At 41.9% G+C, this 15,432-nt stretch overlaps 2 protein-coding genes across 7 annotated transcripts in view; one reads left to right on the forward strand and one right to left on the reverse strand.

Moving 5' to 3' along the window:
- Positions 1–208: 208 nt before the first annotated feature.
- LOC139537022 (protein regulator of cytokinesis 1-like) lies at positions 209–13,384 on the forward strand. 6 transcript variants are annotated; one of them, XM_071337828.1, is made up of 14 exons: positions 209–367; positions 5,624–5,756; positions 5,873–5,995; positions 6,145–6,378; positions 6,562–6,732; positions 6,837–6,986; positions 7,489–7,639; positions 7,727–7,863; positions 8,079–8,174; positions 9,223–9,375; positions 9,706–9,801; positions 10,005–10,112; positions 10,493–10,603; positions 12,657–13,384. In XM_071337828.1, the coding sequence occupies exons 1-14, from the start codon at positions 351–353 to the stop codon at positions 12,717–12,719; spliced, it is 1,743 nt and encodes a 580-aa protein (XP_071193929.1). In that variant the 5' UTR covers positions 209–350; the 3' UTR covers positions 12,720–13,384. The 6 variants fall into 6 exon arrangements, with proteins under 6 accessions (XP_071193929.1, XP_071193944.1, XP_071193936.1 ...); XM_071337843.1 differs by having other exon boundaries at positions 10,496–10,603; XM_071337835.1 differs by having other exon boundaries at positions 10,008–10,112.
- LOC139537046 (5-hydroxytryptamine receptor 4-like) overlaps positions 13,381–15,432 on the reverse strand; it is a 41,723-nt gene continuing 39,671 nt past the window's right edge. Inside the window, exon 8 of the mRNA XM_071337883.1 lies at positions 13,381–15,156. The gene's annotated coding sequence lies outside the window, so the exon portion shown is untranslated. The remainder of the gene's footprint in view (positions 15,157–15,432) is intronic.

Raw genomic sequence — 15,432 nt, forward strand, 5'->3', positions numbered from 1 at the left:
AGGTTCAAACATATGTCCAGAATATTACAGACATTGATTACAATTTGATCTAACTGTTTATTGAAAATGTATTGAATGCACTGTCTAACGTGTCCATCTAAATAGCTGGCTACAGTATTTTGACTGACAACGTTCAGTACTGAAGTGAAAATGTAATGTAGCTTACTATCCACTTGACGGAGGCAGAGAGCCTCTCTGACCAAAAAGAGAAAAGGGGAGTGTCATTAGTGAATAGCACCATTGCTTCGTCGCGGCTATAATGACAATTCAAACCAGCCAGCCACACGTCTTTTTAATTTAATGTAAAACATTTATATTCGTCAATAGCTACCTAGTTTTCAGGGGCAGCAATGTCAAGCCGGAGGAGGTAAGTTGACTTTGTTTGCTAGCTAAAGTGGCTATCATTAACCAGACTAGAAAGGAGTTAACGTTAGCTATACTTATCTCTAGTTAAGTTTTCTGTAGCAATGTGTGAATTAAATTAGAAGTAGCTACCACAATGCAAAAAAACAATGGCATTGCTGGGATAGGGGAACGTTTCATTCTAGACTACTCTTATTCTGACAATGACTATAGTAGGTTAGCTACATTAGGTAATTCCGCGTTCAAAACAACTGGTAACTTGTAAATATCGGACTTGTGTGTTCAGGACAATTGGGAACCCGAGAAAAAAAAAGAGGTCCGACTGGCGAAAAAAATCTTTAATGGTCATCTAACTCGGAATTCCAACTCCAGAACTCGGGCCTATTTCTAGAACTCTAACTTTCCGACCTGAAGATCAGCCGTCATGATTTGACAACGTCATTTTTAGGGTTCCCAGGTGTCTTGAACGTACCAATAGTTAAACACACTTTGTTTTCTAGATCGGGTGTATTCATTACAGAACACGTTCAGTTTAGTAACCAAACAGAACTAAACTCGTTTTTGTACAAATGCAGGTCTCATAGTTTTAGGAAACGTTTTAAGAAACGTTTTGCAACAGAATCGGCGCAATGAATAGACCCGTGGGGCAAGAGGAGTCTTCAACGCGCTTTATCGTTACATTCATCCCCACATCACATACTTTTATTAGTGACTGGCTTTAACACACTTTTGTTATTAAAGTAAAAATGTTGCTAGAGTAGTGACAAACTTTCCTCTGCTAGAACCACCAGACTAACGTTAGCTCCCGAGTCATAGTACAGATCCAACCGAGGCGAGGCGGGTCATGACTAATTACCACAGCCCGTAGAGAATGATAGAGGTCTCTAGTGGCCAAAAGGCCTCATTTGCATGGGTTGCCCCATGGAGGACTTCCACAATTGTAATGTAGTCAACTGGGTGGGACTTCCCTGTTCAAGTCATGACATTAATTTGGGGACCAATGACATTAATTTGGGGACAGGTCGAAAAGCATTAAACATGTATGGCAATTTAGCTAGTTAGCTTGCACTTGCTAGCTAATGTTAATTTGTCCTATTTAGCTAGCTTGCTGTTGCTAGCTAATTTGTCCTGGGATATAAACATTGAGTTGTTATTTTATCTGAAATGCAGAAGGACCTCTACTCCGACAATTAATCCACACATATAACGGCCAACCAAATCGTTTCTAGTCATCTCTCCTCCTTCCAGGGTTTTTCATCTTTGAACTTATATGGTGATCTCATCTAAACTTTCGTAGTATTGTAATGAAACAGCAGGGAGTAGGTCTCGAACCCTCGACCTAGCCCGAGGTCCGGCGCGCTATCGACTGTGCCGCAAAAGCATGCTCAAGCAGCAGAGTCGATTTCCGCGCTTATAAACCCAGGGTCGTTACACTACTCCCTCCTTTCAGAGAGCGCGTCCTCGCGCTACCATGTGACTCTAAGTCTTACAGGAACGCGCTCACCGGCCAAGCACACGCACTGTCGGGGATGCAAGGTCCGATCACTTCTGACACCAATGTAATGAAACAGGCAGGGAGCAGGTCTCGAACCCTTGACCTTCTAGCCCGAGGTCCGGCGCGCTATCGACTGTGCCGCAAAAGCATGCTCCAGCGGCAGAGTCGATTTCTGCGCTTATAAACCCAGGGTTGTTACAGTATTACCACGACAACCGGCAACAAAGTTCGTCTTTCAATCACCCACGTGGGTATAACCAATGAGGAGATGGCACGTGGGTACCTGCTTCTATAAACCAATGAGGAGATGGGAGAGGCAGGACTTTCAGCGTGATCTGCGTCAGAAATAGGAATGACTTCTATTTTAGCCCTTGGCATCGCAGACGCTCGCGAGCAGTGTGGGTGCAATAATTGAATAACGTGGATTTCTAAATGTATTTTGCAACGCACGCGACGTGTCCGGTCTGGTCAGCATGTAAGGGAATGCCTACCCCGTGAAAGGAAAACACCAACGAGATGCTTCACATGTATACTTCCGGTGAAATATCTGGCTCATTTTACTATCTGTGATAGCCCTGCCCATGCTCTCACAGACACTAAATAAAATGGCACCGATACAATCACGAGTCCTCTATCTCAATGCCACATCCACAAAGTCATAATTATGGCTAAACCCTGCCTATTTCTAAAACGTATCTGCTTTTAACCACACTGCTAACCTTATGCCTAACCTTAAATTAAGACCAGAAAGTATGTTTTTGTTCATGTATTTTTACGATTTAGCCAATTTTGGCTGTGGTAACTAGTAGCAACCCGGTGAAAACCCAATCTGCGCCGTTCGGCAACATGATCTATTGTTAAGAAACATACAACATCTCCTTTCCATAAAGTATATATTCAAATTTTCATACTAGATTTCATTGGAAAGGCAGAGCGTTTATCAAAAGCAATCACTTTTGCATGTGAACACACAGAATAGTACTCATTACTCCACATCCTTAATCTACCTCACTTTCGTTTTGAGTGAACTTTGCCAACGAATGCAATCACTCTTCACCCGGTGCAAACTACTTTTGCCCGGACCAGGGGTGTATTCATTAAGCCAATTTTGTTGCAAAATGTTTTGTCTGTTCAACGTGACGTAAAAGCGGTCAGGTTCTTAAACGGAAGTTGTAGTTGATTTTAATTGTATGATTTCCACGCATTGCCATTTCAATCTGAATAGTCTGCGATGTGTTTTAGACAAAATATCCACAGGAAAATAGTATTAAACAGACTTCAAAATGCGGGTCTCTGTGTGTGGCAGTCAATACTTGTTTTCTCATCGGCTAAGACACGTACACAAGACAGAAGTGTACATGGACAGGATACAACAAAAGTCTTGCAGGTGTTTGCATGGTGTAAGCATGTGCCAGGTGACAGATATCACAACGCCAGTCCCGGCGCTCTAATAATTCAGGTAAACAACACTTTCCTGTGGATATTTTGTCTCACATTTTGACCAGCTGAAGGACCAACTGCACAGACAACCAGTAGAGTAAGTGCAAATGTAATTTTATACAAGATTCTGGCTTGTAAGGAAACTTTCCAAGTTTTTGCAGTGCTTGGTTTGACTATACCAATAATTGGTATCATTGCCAATTTATTAAGTAATGTGTTTGTGAATGGAGCTGAAGTATGGGACTAAAAACAAACAAAAGATAACTATTGTAAATTATAAACTGGGTAGTTTGAGCCCTGAATGCTGATTGGCTGACAGCTCTGGTATATCAGCCCGTATACCACGGTCTTGACATGTATTTTTACTGCTCTAATTAAGTTGGTAACCAGTTGCGTCGTGCCTAAGAACAGCCCTTGGCCATGGTATATTGGCCATATACCACACCCTCTCATGCCTTATTGCTTAAATATACTGTCAGTAAAATGTATGTATACGCTGGATGTAGAAGCCTGAAAAATATTAAAGAAAATAATATAGATATTTTTTATACAGTACCAGTCAAAAGTTTGGACACCTACTCATTCAATGGTTTTTCTTTATTTTACTATTTTCTACATTGTAGAATAATAGTGAAGACATCAAAACTATGAAATAACACATATGGAATCATGGAGTAAACAAAACAAGGGTAAAAAATTAAAAGAATTCATCTAAATATATTTGATTCTTCAAAATAGCCACCCTTTGCCTTGATGACAGCATTGCACACACTTCGCATTCTCTCAACCAGCTGGTTGAGGTAGTCACCTAGAATGCATTTCAATTAACAGTTGTGCCTTAAGTTAATTTGTGGAATTTCTTTCCTTAATGCGTTTGAGCCAATCAGTTGTGTTGTGACAAGGTAGGGTTGGTATACAGAAGATAGCCCTATTTAGTAAAAGCAAAGAGAAACGACAGTACATCATTACTTTAAGACATGAAGGTCAGTCAATCCGGAACATTTCAAGAACTTTGAACGTTTCTTCAAGTGCAGTCACAAAAGCCATCAAGCGCTATGATGAAACTGGCTCTCATGAGGACCGCCACTGGAAAGGAAGACACAGAGTTACCTCTGCTGCAAATAAGTTCATTAGAGTTAAGAGCCTCAGAAATTGGCAATTAACTGCACCTCAGATTGCAGCCCAAATAAATGCTTCAGAGTTCAACTAACAGACACATCTCAACATCAACTGTTCAGAGGAGACTGCATGGTTGAATTGCTGCAAAAAAAACACTACTAAAGGACACCAAGAAGATACTTGCTTGGGCCAAGAAACACTAGCGATGGACATTAGACCGGTGGAAATCTGCCCTTTTGTTCTGATGAGTCCAAATTTGGGATTTTTGGTTCCAACTGCCGTATCTTTGTGAGATGCAGAGTAAGCGAACAGATGATCTCTGCATGTGTGGTTCCCACCCTTTGCTGGTGACACTGTCTGGGATTTATTTAGAATTCAAGGCAAACTTAACCAGCATGCCTACCACAGCATTCTGCAGCGATACGTCATCCCATCTGGTTTGGGCTTAGTAGGACTATAATTTGTTTTTTCAACAGGAAATTACCCAAAACACACCTCCCAGGCTGTGTAAGGCCTATTTGACCAAGAAGGAGAGTGATGGAGTTCTGCATCAGATGACCTGGCCTCCACAATCACCCAACCTCAACCCAATTGCGATGGTTTGGGATGAGTTGGACCGCAGAGTGAAGGAAAAGCAGCCAACAAGTGCTCAGCATATGTGGGAACACCTTCAAGACTGTTGGAAAAGCATTCCAGTTGAAGCTGGTTGAGAAAATGCCCAGATTATGCAAAGCTGTCATCAAGGCAAAGGGTGGCTACTTTGAAGAATAAAATATATATTTATTTGTTTGACACTTTTTTGGGGGGGGGTTACTACATGATTTTATAGTTTTGATGTCTTCTATTATTGTACTATATAGAAAATATCCATACAAATAAAGAAAAACCCTTGAATGAGTAGGTGTGTCAACTTTTGACTGGTACTATGTATAAAATATATATATATATATATATATATATATATATATATATATATATATATATATATATATATGGGGATTGGAAATGATGCAGACAATTACATTGACAGAATCTATCTGCAATATTAAAGCTGATCTACCCCCTAAAAAAATATTGTTTTTGCAGTGCTTGGTTTCAAACTGTATACCAATAATTGGTATCATATTCAGATTTGTTAGGCAATGTGTTTGCTACTTAGCCAGCTGAAGTTACCAAATGTGATGGTCATGTCACTCATCTCTGCAGTGAAGCCCTGGCTTTCTCGCTAGTGACTGGTATAAACCATGCCATGGCCAGGCTGGTGGACATCTGGGATAGCATGGGCATTATGGAGGAGCAGAGGGTAGAGCGGATGGAGACGGTGAAGAAACACATTGAGGTGAGGCTTCAGGAAACAGGAAATGTAGATGAACTGAAAATGAAACGGAAGCCTTGTCAAGTCTTGTCAAGTAACTAATTAACAGACTGATATGACATTCCTTTCCTAATCTAAAGGGCCTTTTGAATGACATGATCACTGAGGAGGAAGCTTTGAAGCACCGCATCCGAACCAATATCATCACTTTTGAAAAACAGTTGGATACCTTGTGTCTGGAAATGTCAATGGATCCATACAAAGTAAGTGGTTATTTCTTCAGGCTTAACAACAACAACAGTAAAGGTTGGTCTTTAAAGGGGCTGTGTCTCAATAGTTTAGCTGGTTCCACCCCTTGACTCTTTTCCTTCCATTGTGCTAACCTCCTGTCTCCATCTTGTCCACCTGTCAGTTGGAGGAGGGTCTGACAGTCCTCCAGATCGAGAAGAACCTGCGTCTGCGTATGGAGGTTCTGACCAAGGAGAAGGGGGACCGTTTGAAGGAGCTACACGGACTGCAGCAGCAGGATAAGGAACTGTGCTTGGAGCTGTGCGTCACTCCCTATTATGTTCCCACAGGCAGCATGCCCTCACGCACTCAGCTGCAGGAGCTCCGGGAGCACCTCAAGACCCTCAGTGAAGAAAAGGTATTGCAACAGCTGCCAGGATGGCAAGACTGTTTAGTGTGAATGTCATGAATACCTGACTCAAGTATTACTAAGCACACTATTATTAATTTGTTCTTTTTTAAGTCTCTTTTGTGGTCTTGTGATGTTTGTCTTTTGTTGCAAGCATCTCGTCTCTTGTCCCTCCCTTCCCCCGTTCTGTAGAAGAGTCGTGCAAAGGTGTTCTCGGGGCTGCGTGAGGACATCAGGAAGCTCATGGAGGACATGGGTCATAAACCAGAAACCAGTCTGGAGAAGGAGTCGGTGTGTCACGGCGAGGAGATATTCCTGCTCACGCATGAAAACATCAAAGCCCTCCAACTGCTGTTGTCCCAGGTACTGAAAATAATTTTATAAAACTTACTAATGATTACTCAAAGATTTGTTGTTTTGGTTCTAGGACTTTTGACCAATTATTATATTAGTATATTTTTGTTTAGATGAAGGTCAAGAAGGAATCCCTGATGAATACTCTGGCTGAGCTGAAAGAACGAGCTATGTGCCTGTGGAATCATCTGGAAGCGCTGGAGCAAGATCGCACTGCGTTCCAGGAGAGTGTGCAGGGTACCCTTTCTGACCAAATCACACAGGTTGGAACTCCCTTTTCCTTCATACCTCTCCTTCACCACTGTGTTGGACAAAGCTTCACTGGCATACCACTGCAAAACAGTAAACATGGCACCATAACTATTAAGTTTCCCCAGAATTGGCTAACAAGGGAACAGAGAATACCTCTACAATGGTGCTAGACACCACGGTGTTTGACAGTCCTGTATCATTAGGGCAGTGTTTCCCAACTCCAGTACCTTCAACAGTACACATTTTTGTTGTAGTCCCAGACAAGCACACCTGATTCAACTTGTCAACTAATGATCAAGCCCTCAATGAGTTGAATCAGGTGAGTTTCTGGGGCAACAACAAAAATGTGCTGTTGGAGGTACTTGAGGACTGGAGTTGAGAAACACTGCATTAGGGCATACGGAAAATTAAATTAGTATTTCATAAGGAACAAGTTCAGCTGGTACCTCCTCATGTCACTGTTTCAGAGATGTATTTTTACTCCTACTGAAACTGACCCTGTTGCCCTTCCAGTGGCAGGGGGAGGTGGACTGTCTGACAGTCCTGCAGAAAGCCATGTTGGAGGATGTGATTGACAAGGTCCGACAGGAACTAGTGGCTCTCTGGGACAAGTGCAACCAGGGCCCTGAGCAGCGTGAACCCTTCAACGCCCACATCTGTGACGGTAGGTAGAACAATAATGGAAATACTTCCTCTCTCACTCATACGCAAAACGCATACATACTGATCGAACCGATCCGTCTTTCCCTAGATGACTTCACAGAGGAATTGTTGGCACTACATGACGCTGAGCTATTGAAGGTGAAGAATTACTATGACCAGGCTAAACCCTTACTGGAGGTTCTGCAGAAATGGGAGAAGTACTGGGCCCTCTTCCAGGACTTTGAGGTAATGCTGGAATTTGCGGTCAAGCTATGTTTGTAATAAATTGCAAATATATATTTTTAATTGTGTACCACTTGATGCATGTAATGGTTTTCAATCAAAAATATCCACAGTAGATACCAGCTGCTCTTGTTTCTTATACATGTTCAGTGTGGTGCAGAATTGTTTTTGTTCCACTTGACATAGAAAACGTATCTAATTTTCAAACCTCTTTGCAGAAAAAGGCCAATGATCCAAACCGCTTCTCCAACAGAGGAGGAGCCCTTCTCAAAGAGGCCAAAGAGAAGGTCAAAGTTCAGAAGATGTTGCCAAAGGTAAGGCTGGATTTGATTCATCAACATGTCCCTCTAATAACTTTATTTGGCAGAGGGAGGGAGGGAGAGAAAAAAAATATCTATATATATATTTTTTTAAAGTAAGGCTGTTGTGCATGTTGGTCTAGAGCATCCCAAACATGCTCAATGGGTGACATGTCTGAGAATGCAGGCCATGGAAGCACTGGGACATTTTCAGCTTCCAGGAATTGTGTACAGATCCTTGCGATATTGAGCCGTGCATTATCATGCTGGACATGAAGTGATGGTGGTGGATGAATGGCACCACAACGGGCCTCAGATCTCATCACGGTATCACTGCATTCAAATTGCCATCAATAAAATGCAATTGTGTTCATTCTCTGTAGCTTATGCCTGCCCATACCATAGCTCCACTGCCACCATGGGGCACTCTGTTCACAACATTGACATCAGAAAACCGCTCGCCCACACGTCTGCGGTTGAGGCTGGTTGGACGTACTGCCAAATTCGCTAAAAGATTCTTGCAGTCAGCAAACTTTTATTGTCCCCAGCACAATGTGCACCTGTGCTAATGGAACAGCTTGGCAAAGGAGAAATGCTCCCTAACAGGGATGTTAACAAATTTGTTCACAATTTGAGAGAAATAAGCTTTTTGTGTGTGGAAAATGTCTGGGATCTTTTATTTTAGCTCATTAAACATGGGACCAACACTTTACATGTTGCGTTAATATTTTTGTTCAGTGTATATATATTTTTTAAATATAATGTACATTTAAAATGTAATGTCTGAAAAGTGGCAGCAATGGTTGATGGTAATCAAAAGATCACCGCCTCCTTTATTCAATGTCAAATCTCGCCCCACTGTATGATGCTGCCCCACTGTATGATGCTGCCCCACTGTATGCTGCTCCCCCACTGTATGCTGTGTATATGATGGTGTCAGTGAGGTTGTGACCTTATGTAAAATGCCAATGATGTATACAGTTTAAATGCCAGTGAAGTGTATATAAAGGATTTTGACAAAGGAAAAGTGATGTTGATCCTCCCTGTTATGTGATGTGACTAGTTGGAGGAAGAGCTGAGGACTGGTGTTGAGAGCTGGGAGAAGGACCAGGGTTCTGCCTTCCTGGTCCAGGGCCAGAGAGTCATGACCTACATCTCCAGCCAATGGGAGGAGCACAAACAGCAGAGGGGCAAGGAGAAGAGTGAACGTGCCATTGTAAGTCCAGCCCCTCATAATGCTCTCACATTGACCCAGCAGTGTTCCCCAGTCAGTCCAGTACTGGTCCATAGAGGCTTCAGGGGGTTTGCTATTTTTCTTTAAAAACTATCATCAAACCTGATCTCCCTGTTCCCATGTCCAAAAGGCCAATTCTAAAATGTACTGTGCTGAACTTGGATTGAAATAGACTTGTACACCATATGGTGGTCAGCATGTGTAACTGTTGAATGGTGGGAAACAGGGATTTGACCTTTCTGTCCCCAGCAGAATGGTCTGTTTGTTAATGACTGGTCTGTGACTGAGGCTTTGTATGTCTCTGTGTTGCAGACATCAAAGAAGGGGGAAATGACAACTCTCTTCAAAACTCCCACGAAGAGGGCCCATGGCGGGATGAACACCCTCACCCCCAACAAGATCAGGAAGGTACAGTAACTAGCAGTGGTCCACATAGGGCTAGTTCACTCCCCTCCAAAACCAACTGTCCACTTTACTATTGTGGTAACTTTTTTTTGTATTTAACTAGGAAAGTCAGTTAAGAACATTCTTATTAACAATGACTGCCTACATCGGCCAAACCCGGATGACACTGGGCCAATTGACCTTGACCACCATGACTGTCCTTTCAGCAGACTCCTGCCCAGCCTATCATGGTGCGCTCCGTCAGCTGCAGCTCATCCAGCACCTTCATCAGTGTGCCTAGCAGCAAGCCTCCTCTCTCCCAGGTTCAGATGCAGGTACACACACACAGCACTCACTCCAAACTTTGGCCAATCATTGGTTCTTGTGCTTGCACACATATATCCAAATTGAATGTTCAACATCTTCCTTTTATATTGCTGGACAACTATTAAAACAACCACTAGGTGATGCTGTTATAGAATTTTGCGGTAAGCTATTTGGCCACAGTCAATTTAGCTTGTGATAGAAAGAATATTGACAGCGAAATAAAAACTTGTCTTTAGAATCTAACCTCTTTCCAAGGTCAATCATTCTGGTAAAGAGATGCAGAAATGGAATACTTCAAATGGATTAGCAGAGGCTGCTGGGAAGGAAGTGTGTTGCATGCTCAGTTTGTTGACTGATGTGCTGTTTGTTTGTCCATTCATTGGTTAAGCAGAAAACCAAGTCCCTTGAGAGAAGCAGCAGTAGACAGAGAACACCCCTGCAGGAGTACAACGGTACAGAGGGGAAAAAACCTGTTGACATCAGCTACTCTGACTTCACTGTAAGACCAGCCTTTTAAACTATACTCTAACTCAGCGGTCACCAACCTTTTCTGAGTCAAGATCACTTTCGGAGTCAAAAAGCAAGCCGAGGGCCTCCCGGGTTCGAGCCCAGGCTCTGTCGCAGCCGGCCGCGACCGGGAGGTCCATGGGGCGACGCACATTTGGCCTAGCGGCGTCCGGGTTAGGGAGAGTTTGGCCGGTAGGGATACCCTTGTCTCATCGCGCTCTAGCAACTCCTGTGGCGGGCCGGGCGCAGTGCGCGCTGACCAGGTCGCTAGGTGTACGGTGTTTCCTCCGACACATTGGTGTGGCTGGCTTCCGGGTTGGATGCGCGCTGTGTTAAGAAGCAGTGCGGCTTGGTTGGGTTGTGTTTCGGAGGACGCATGGCTCTCGACCTTCGTCTCTCCCGAGCCCGTACGGGAGTTGTAGCGATGAGACAAGACAGTAACTACTAACAATTGGATACCACGAAATTGGGGGAAAAAAGGGGGAATAATACAAATAAAAGCAAGCCGAGATCTACTTCACAGAATTGATTAAAAGCATGACATGAATCGAGGCCTATGCAACATTAATCTAATACAACCAGTTCTGTAGGAATGAGGTTTGTGCTGTATGCCTAATATGTTACCACAGCATACTGCCAATTTTGTCCTCGTCGGACCATACACTGCCGTTCAAAAGTTTGGGGTCACTTAGAAATGTCCTGGTTTTTGAAAGAAAAGCACTTTATTTATTTTTTTTGTCCATTAAAATAACATCAAATTGATCAGAAATACAGTGTAGACATTGTTAATGTTGTAAATGACTATTGTAGCTGGAAACGGCTGATTTTTAATGGAATATCTACATAGGCGTACAGAGGCCCATGAACAGCAACCATCACTCCTGTGTTCTAATGGTACATTGTGTTAACTAATCCAAGTGTATCATTTTAAAAGACTAATTGATCATTAGAAAACCCTTTTGCAATTGTTAGCACAGCTGAAAACTGTTCTGATTTAAAGAAGCAATGAAACTGTCCTTCTTTAGACTGGTTGAGTATCTGGAGCATCAGCATTGGTGGGTTCGATTACAGGCTCAAAATGGCCAGAAACCAAGCACTTTCTTCTGAAACTCAGTCTATTCTTGTTCTGAGAAATGAAGGCTATTCCATGTGAGAAATTGCCAAGAAACTGAAGATCTGGTACAATGATGTGTCCTACTCTCTTCACAGAACAGCACAAACTGGCTCTAACCAGAATAGAAAGAGGAGTGGGAGGCCCTGGTGCACAACTGAGCAAGAGGACAAGTACATTAGAGTACTCCTGCACAAATTCATGTTCTCATGACCTCCATATTAAAATAGACACGACGAGCTGCTTATAATAATAACGCAGCTGTCGATACTTTTGGCTACTCATTCATTGCAGCTACAGTTCTGGTTGTAGTGGGAGTATAAGTAGGGTGAAGCGCATTTTATGTTTTGTAAAAGTGTTGAATAAAAACGGTGACAGTGCCGAATTAAAAACTTGAAGTATGAACTCACTCATGAAAGAAGCAGCTCTTTGCTGTGTTCTTTAAGTCTCTCTGGTCATGGTTTTAAAATTGATTAAATCTCATGTAGTTTGGGGGTTGTGGAAGCTATAGGCATGGTGATTTGAGCTATTCAATAGGCCAGCGCACTTGATTTAGCTCTCTCAGGTCAGAGTTTGTTCCTTCAGACAAATGAAATGGTTCAAAATGGGAGTACTTTGATTATCTGGTGCGCAGGGCTTCTGAATCAAGTGCACCTACCGCCAGCAGCGAAAGATGAATAAAATAATAATAATAATAGGCGCACAAGGCTTTATCGATCGCGATCGACCAGTTTACTTCACTGTAAGACCAGCCTTATATGCTGTCACCTCAACTTTCAATGTGTACTTCAATAATCCATTCCAGACACATGAACTTATAGCAAAGATTGACAGATTTTTTTTCTGCGCATTCTGCTTACTCCTCTAGATTGCTTTTTTTTTATTGGGGTGGGGTATATCAGTTACTAAAATATGTGTCTTTCATTCCCCCCAGGGTGACCTGTTCAAAAAGCCAAATGATGCAGTTTTCAATTCGACAGCAAAGGACCTTTTCTGATTTTTCATGGTCCCCACGTTTTAAGATGTGCGTGTGTGGACAATTCACCCCGCACAGGTTGTGGTGTGTCCACTTGGCACTCCTCTCATGTATATATGGCCGGTGTTTGTAATGGTCAGTGAGCATTTCAGGTAATGCAAGTCTTTGTTATCTTGATGTAAATCATTTTTTGTAGTTGGTGTTGCTCTTACTTTGAAATGTGACCAATTTTGCCTTTTTGTATAGTAATGCTTATTTTAGACACCCTGTATGGAAGTGAATAGGTCTAAAGGGACTGTATGTGTCAGGTGTGGATGAAACATCATAAAGCCATGTTTTCCAGTTATTAATACTGTGCAGTCCAGGGAAGTGAATCACAAGTTTAATACGGTAGAGCCCCTTAGATGTTACATGCAGTACTTTTGAGATTCCTTTTGATATTTGACTTGTTTATAAATGGCCAGGCTCCACCAGAGGAAGCATCCTGTTTTGATACAGACCTTCCAGCAGAACTACATGCAGCTCTTTCTGTATGTAAATATTGCTCTCTTGAAAATATACTTTTCTTATTGCACATGCGGTCTTGACAATGTGTTTTGTCTTGACGTGTGCCTTGTCTTGTCAACATGTGCCTGTTTATTTTATATTTTTTGACTTAATTAATAAATATATATATTTCAATATGACATCTTTTGAGTTTATTTTTTAATCTACGGTAAATCATAATACACATGAAACAAGAGTTTGGCTTTAATCATATGGGGGAGTGTTCGATTTAGAGCCAAAGTCATTAAATTGAACTAGGCCCTGTAAACTTGAATGGTTATAGAGAATATGAATTCTACTTCTGCGCCATCAAACCTGGATTGTATCGTTGACCTTGAGGTAAAACACTCCTCTACCCTTGACCGATGGGTGGGATTGTAGAAACCATGTAATTATCATGGATAATCAAGTTAGTCATTTATGAAAAGGGAGAAGAGGATTTTTGCTGTGTAATTGCCTCACTGAAATAACAGCATAATGGTCAAACATGTTTTAAATGCTTTCAAGGCAACACAGTATTACACAATTAAAGCTGTTTGCTATTCAGCTGTCTCTATTGAAGCCCATCATTTTTTCTGGGCTGCATGATCAGAAGTACAAGGCTAGATTAGACAGCAATTGAAAAGCAATTTTGTTAGTTGCTGAGTTCTTGGCACATAAAATTGTGAAGTTACACATTTATTTATCACAAATAATATCCAACAATGCAAAATAAATCTGACTAAAAAGTTGTCACATAGTAACAAGACATTGCTCCTTATTTTCTGAAGCTGAAATAAATACAATTTAGTAATGTCTATTTTATACCATCAGTTCTCTTCCGATTTAAAATGTACATGAAATAGTTGTTGTCAGAGTCAAAACTGAATATAAATAGTAAATGCTAAGTTGATTGACATAATTAAATACAGTTGTCCTTAACATACACAGGTCACTACCAGGAATGAGACCCTTTCATCCACAGTGTTTCCCCCAGGATTTTTTTCAGCAGCGGGGGGTGGTAGGTGTGGCCAATGGAGCGGTTTTAGAGGCCCTCCTCTTGACAATTCTACACGTTTTGCCATAGGGCAGAGAACATTTTACAGTTTTAAAGCTAGTTTCCTACAATTGTTCTTATGCTGAGTAACTCAAACATAACAAAATCAATGGGGGTCCCATGCCATGACATTTTTGGAATTTCAGATTCTCCCTGACTAGTTTTTATTTTGGTGATTGTTAGTTCTCAAATATAATAAATAAATAAATAAAAATGTATATATATATTGCTCCATTATCTTTTCTACATTCCTTATATCTGGTTTTAGTTGTTGAAGTTTACATTTAAAATGTTTTACCATCCTGAAAATATATATTTATTTATTTATTGCAGTGGCGGCCATGATTTAGCAGCGGCGGTGCGAGGCTTGTAAAATGCATTTAGGGGAAACACTGACAAAACTGGTGAGCCAACTGGTTACAATAGCTTTTAACTTCATAGGGACCCGTAGAATATTTATCACCAATAATCATCTTGGCGTAATGCTCAAGTCATTCCACAGACACTCTAACTGGCTTTTGATCTGTTCATGCATCTTCATTGTCTGATTGTCTTCACCTGGGGAAAAAAACTCTGACTGGACAGTGCTTTTACGCAGTAAATTCCTAAACCATGATCTGGTAATTCAATAATCAAATGATTGACTTCTTCACTATCAGACTGTAGTCCTTCAGACCAGAATCTCATTGTGGTGACTATACGTCCCCATTAATACATACTGTATTTCACTTGTTGAACTTGTGTGAGACATAAGCAGGTTTAGGTCATTATCACTGGGCTATAGACAGTCCACCCATGGAGTCCTGAGATTCCAGCTCATTGGATAAAATCCTCCTGCTGTTGTCACTGTAGCTTCCGTTGGGAAGGAAGGATAGTCTAGAAGGGGGAAATGAAAAGAATGTTGTTAGTTAGTTATGAGCTCAGCCAGCCGCGACCGGGAGACCCATGGGGCGGCTCACAATTGGCCCAGCGTCGTCCGGGTTAGGGGAGGGTTTGGCCGGCATGGATGTCCTTGTCTCATCGCGCTCTAACGACTTCTGTGGCGGGCCGGGCGCATGCATGCTGACACGGTCGCTAGGTGTACGGGGTTTCCTCCAACACATCGGTGTGGCTGGCTTCCGGGTTAAGTGGGCATTGTGTCAAGAAGCAGTG

This window comes from Salvelinus alpinus, chromosome 1 (genome assembly GCF_045679555.1).
Source record: "Salvelinus alpinus chromosome 1, SLU_Salpinus.1, whole genome shotgun sequence".
Taxonomy (NCBI): domain Eukaryota; kingdom Metazoa; phylum Chordata; class Actinopteri; order Salmoniformes; family Salmonidae; genus Salvelinus; species Salvelinus alpinus.

Excerpts from the sequence above, each read along its gene's own strand:
- LOC139537022 (XM_071337828.1), top strand. Across the intron at positions 6,379-6,561 it reads AGACCCTCAGTGAAGAAAAG|AAGAGTCGTGCAAAGGTGTT; the intron begins GTATTGCAACAG and ends CCCGTTCTGTAG. Across the intron at positions 10,113-10,492 it reads TCTCCCAGGTTCAGATGCAG|CAGAAAACCAAGTCCCTTGA; the intron begins GTACACACACAC and ends TCATTGGTTAAG.